This window comes from Nyctibius grandis, chromosome 34 (genome assembly GCF_013368605.1).
Source record: "Nyctibius grandis isolate bNycGra1 chromosome 34, bNycGra1.pri, whole genome shotgun sequence".
NCBI lineage: Eukaryota > Metazoa > Chordata > Aves > Nyctibiiformes > Nyctibiidae > Nyctibius > Nyctibius grandis.
Window position 1 is genome coordinate 810,146 of NC_090691.1, and position 4,338 is coordinate 814,483.

At 51.6% G+C, this 4,338-nt stretch overlaps 1 protein-coding gene across 1 annotated transcript; it reads right to left on the reverse strand.

Annotated features, from left to right (window-relative positions):
• Positions 1 to 205: 205 nt before the first annotated feature.
• Positions 206 to 1,165, reverse strand: LOC137675533 (olfactory receptor 14C36-like). Its single transcript, XM_068421660.1, has one exon. The coding sequence runs from the start codon at positions 1,163 to 1,165 to the stop codon at positions 206 to 208; it is 960 nt and encodes a 319-aa protein (XP_068277761.1).
• Positions 1,166 to 4,338: the final 3,173 nt, after the last annotated feature.

Here is a 4,338-nt window from a genome sequence, read left to right on the forward strand (position 1 = left end):
GATGAGAGTGTCAGCTCAGTCCCTGTGAAAGACACACTTTTATATCAGCTCCAGGTTAGACAGAGCAGGTTCATTCCCCAAGAGAAGTAAGATGGATTCAGTCATTTATGTGGGAAAATAACAAAAACTAATAACAATATAGATAATGATAACAAATGATAAAACAGCAAACAAAGAACAGGCCTGTAATGGGGCACCATGGGAGTCATTCCTGAAGAGCAATGAAAAATTTACCACTATTGAGAACTATCCTTGAAATAACTTTCCTGATGGACTCCTTGAGCTCCTGGTTCCTCATACTGTAGATGAGGGGGTTCACTGCTGGAGGCACCACAGAATACAGAACTGCCACCACCAGATCCAGGGATGGGGACGAGATGGATGGAGGCTTCAAGTAGGTAAACATACCAGTGCTGATAAACAGGGAGACCACGGCGAGGTGTGGGAGGCACGTGGAAAAGGCTTTGTGGCGTCCCTGCTCAGAGGGGATCCTCAGCACAGCCCTGAAGATCTGCACATAGGACAGCACAATGAAAACAAAACAACAGCAAAATACAAAAGCACTAAACATGACAAGTCCAACTTCCCTGAGGTCGGACTGTGGGCAGGAGAGCTTGAGGATGTGGGGGATTTCACAGAAGAACTGGTCCACAGCATTGCCTCGGCAGAGGGGCAGTGAAAATGTATTGGCAGTGTGCAGCAGAGCATTGAGAAACCCACTGCCCCAGGCAGCCGCTGCCATGTGGACACAAGCTCTGGTTCCCAGGAGGGTCCCATAGTGCAGGGGTTTGCAGATGGCAACGTAGCGGTCGTAGGCCATGACAGTAAGAAGATACAATTCTGCTGACAAAAAAAACGAAAAGAAAAAAACCTGGGCAGAACATCCTGAGTAGGAAATGGTCCTGGTGTCCCAGAGGGAATTGGCTATGGATATGGGGACAGTCGTGGAGATGGAGCCAGGGTCAAGAATTGAGAGATTAAAGAGGAAGAAGTACATGGGTGTGTGGAGGCAGTAGTCGCAGGCTATTGCGGTGATGATGAGGCCGTTGCCCAGGAAGACAATCAGGTAGATGCCCAGGAAGAGCCAGAAGTGCAAGAGCTGCAGCTCCCGCGTGTCTGCAAATGCCAGGAGGAGGAACTGGGTGATGGAGCTGCTGTTGGACATTTGCTGCCTCTGGGCATGGGGACCTGCCCAAGGAGTAAAAGGAATAAAAATTTTAGTCAGATTTCTCTAAGCAAAATACATTCAGTTTCTCATAGAAATCCCCAAAATGCCTCTCCCCTTTCAGGAAGACTTTTGGCAGGTGACTTTCACGAGCTGTGATTGGTGCAGGCTGATGGTGCTCTGGGAGCAGGAGGTTCTGCTGTGGGCTCTGCGGGACTCTGTCCTGCCCTACAGCAAGAGGTAAATAGAAGCACAGTGTGATCTCACATGAAATCCACTCATGATATCAAAGACCTTTTCAGCATTTCTGCTCCCAGTTCACCCAGCTGCAGAACAGAGCTGAGGGGATTTTGTTTTGTCTTCTGGTTTACTTGCCCCACCAAACCTGAGGAGTGTTTTTAAGGCAGAAATCCTTGGCATTTCTGCTGCACTGCAAGAGAAATCTGGAGGATCCAGAGAGGCAAAGGCACTGTCCATTAGTGCAGACTGAGGACAGTCAGTCTGTCCATCAGCTCTGGTGTCAGCTTCTCTGTGGTGTCATCTCTCCGAGCTGTAGGACGATCCCCCCAGATGTTCCCCTGAGCAGAAACTGCACACTGCTGAGAGCAGAGGAATCCAGTTACCAAGTACAGGTCTCCAAACCTCTCACCCCATCTCATCGTACCTGAGGAGGATCTCAGCTCTCCCCTCCCAGCTATGGACACACAGGGCTCAGCACAGCTGCCTGCATACAGACGATGAGCAGCATTTCCATGGCCTTAGCACCTAAGTGTCTTCATGGGACTGCTAGATAACACAGAGGTGTCATGGAAGAGGTGTTTGCTTGTGGAGGGCAGCCTGCACCCCAGCAGGAACCCCCACGGAAGGAGTCAAATATCCTAAATTTGGGGTGTCCTGAAAGGACAATCTGCTCATTTGCATTGCCCTGAACCCACAGATTAGGTGAAGACTTGGACACTTCGCTCCCATGGATACATCTGCATGGCAGGAACCACATGACCCACTGTTCTCTGAATTGCAGCTTAACCCCAACCTCATCCCAGAAGGTCCAGTGAGAAGAACAAGGTGAACAAAGACAGGAGAGGAAAAAGGCAGAAATGCCACAGTGCTGCTGTAGATGATGGAGCCAGGAGGAAGGCAGACAGTCAGGTATTTGGTAATTACTGCTTTGAAGGGATGAGGCTGCTGAGAAAGTGACTGACCAGCCATGGCCTTAAGAACAGACATGTGAGAAGAGACCAAAGATTTGCTCCTTGGTAGGCGTCTGCACTGCAGGGGATAGCAAGGAGTTGTCCAAATCCCCCTTCCCATGGCGTTTCTGGGAGCAGAACCTGCTCCATCCCTGCCCATTTCTCTGCTGCCTGGAGCTTGTCCCTGCCGAGAGCTGCTCCTCTGTCCCTGGGTCTCCTCGCTGTCTGTACTCACAGAGCCCATCCCAACCACTGTGTGCTCAGCTCTGCCCTGCAGACACCTCCTGGCAGTGAGGCACTGCCCAGGGACATCTCTGTGTGTGCAGCGGCTGAGGAGCAACTCAGAGAAGTGCTAATGAGAACTGGGGTCTCAGTGCTTTTCAAGAACAGAGAACTAAATTCCCACCTCCCACTGCCCAGCCAGCCAACCAAGAGTGGAAAGATGAAAGCACAGACTCTTTCCCTCTCAGCTAAATGCTGCCTTGATGTCATTCTTCAAAGGGACCCTCAGCAATTGCTGTGGGGGTGATCTGGAGCTCTGAGCAGCCCTGTAACACACAGCACGCTCTCACCAGCATAAGCACCCTCCCTGTCCTGAAGGGGGTCGATCTTTCCACCCACAGCTTCTCCCTGCAGCACCATAGGGAGCTCCCCAGGCAGGCTGAGTGCTGAGCCTGGCAAGCAGCAGAGTCCCTGCCCTAGCACACAGCCTCCTTGGATGCAGGGACTCTACTCTGAAGGACAGCCCTGGGCACCCCTCGCTGCACACATCCCTGAAGCCATCCCTGGGAGTAGGCAGCCATCACACCCAGTCCTTTGGTGGTGCAGTGGGGAATCCCTGCTCTGGAGCATGTCCTTCCCCTCTACACTAAAGAAACTCCGAGGGTCTTCCTGACAGATTCCATAACTGTGGCATGTACCAGCTTTAGGACATCCTTCAAGGAACTGCAGCTGTGCTGCTTTACACCCAGAGACTTACTGTATTTAGAGCTGTGAAGATTCCTCCCCTAGTGAACACTCGGTGCTCTTCCCACTCCAGACTGCCATCTCTCTCTGCCTCCCTTGTCTCTCCTCGCTGCCTGCAGGCAGTGCCCTCAGCCCTGCTGCGCTCTGCAGAGGAGCTGCTCCTGGGCAGAGCTGTCTCTCTGCAGCGCTGCCCATTGTCCATGAACTCCCTCCTTCCCAGGAACCCAGCCCAGCTCAGCAGCAGAGGACCAGACCAAGGCAGCACTTTCTCTGTCCCCTCTGGGCTCCCTCCAGGTGTCCCTGGGGCTCCAGGGGAACCTGCTATGAAACAGGCTGAAGTAATCACTGGTGTTCCCTCTCTCACTGCTGCAGAGACATTTCTTTCCAGCAGTGGCATTTCACCTATTAGAAAATGATATGAGCAGGAGAGTCACTTTTTCTTGTCCCATCATTACACAGGACACCAAGAAGGTTACAGCGAAGGATCTAATTTCTCCAGGCTGGGGCAGACATCTTCAGTTGAGTGAATTTAGACATTTTATTCTGGGTTTGTAGTCCTAGGGCTAGAAAGACATTCAGCAATCTTTTGACCATGTCCCTGCTCTGAAGCAAAGCCTTTGCACACACGGACACTTGGTACCAGGGTTCCTTATGGCAAGGCAGAGCTTGCCTGGTGCCACAGCTGGGGCTGCTTCAGCCCAAACGTGAGGCAATGCCCTCAGCCAGGGTCACAGACGGGGTGAGCTGGAGCCGTTAGTGCTGGAGACAGAGCTGTGCCACTGATGGAATAAACTGCCAAGGCACAGTGGCAGAGGGTAGCTCATCTGGTCTTCAAGGACAGCATCCTCCAAACACAGCAACTGTCCAGATGGAAACTCAGTCTAAACCTGTAAGGCAATTCAAGGGCACCGTAATGAGCTGTTACTACTTCAGGAACAGTTAAAGAAGAATCAAAGATAATGTGTGGCCACTCCTGAATTTAATAAGGTCTAGGGGTGAGATTCTCTATGTGTTCTT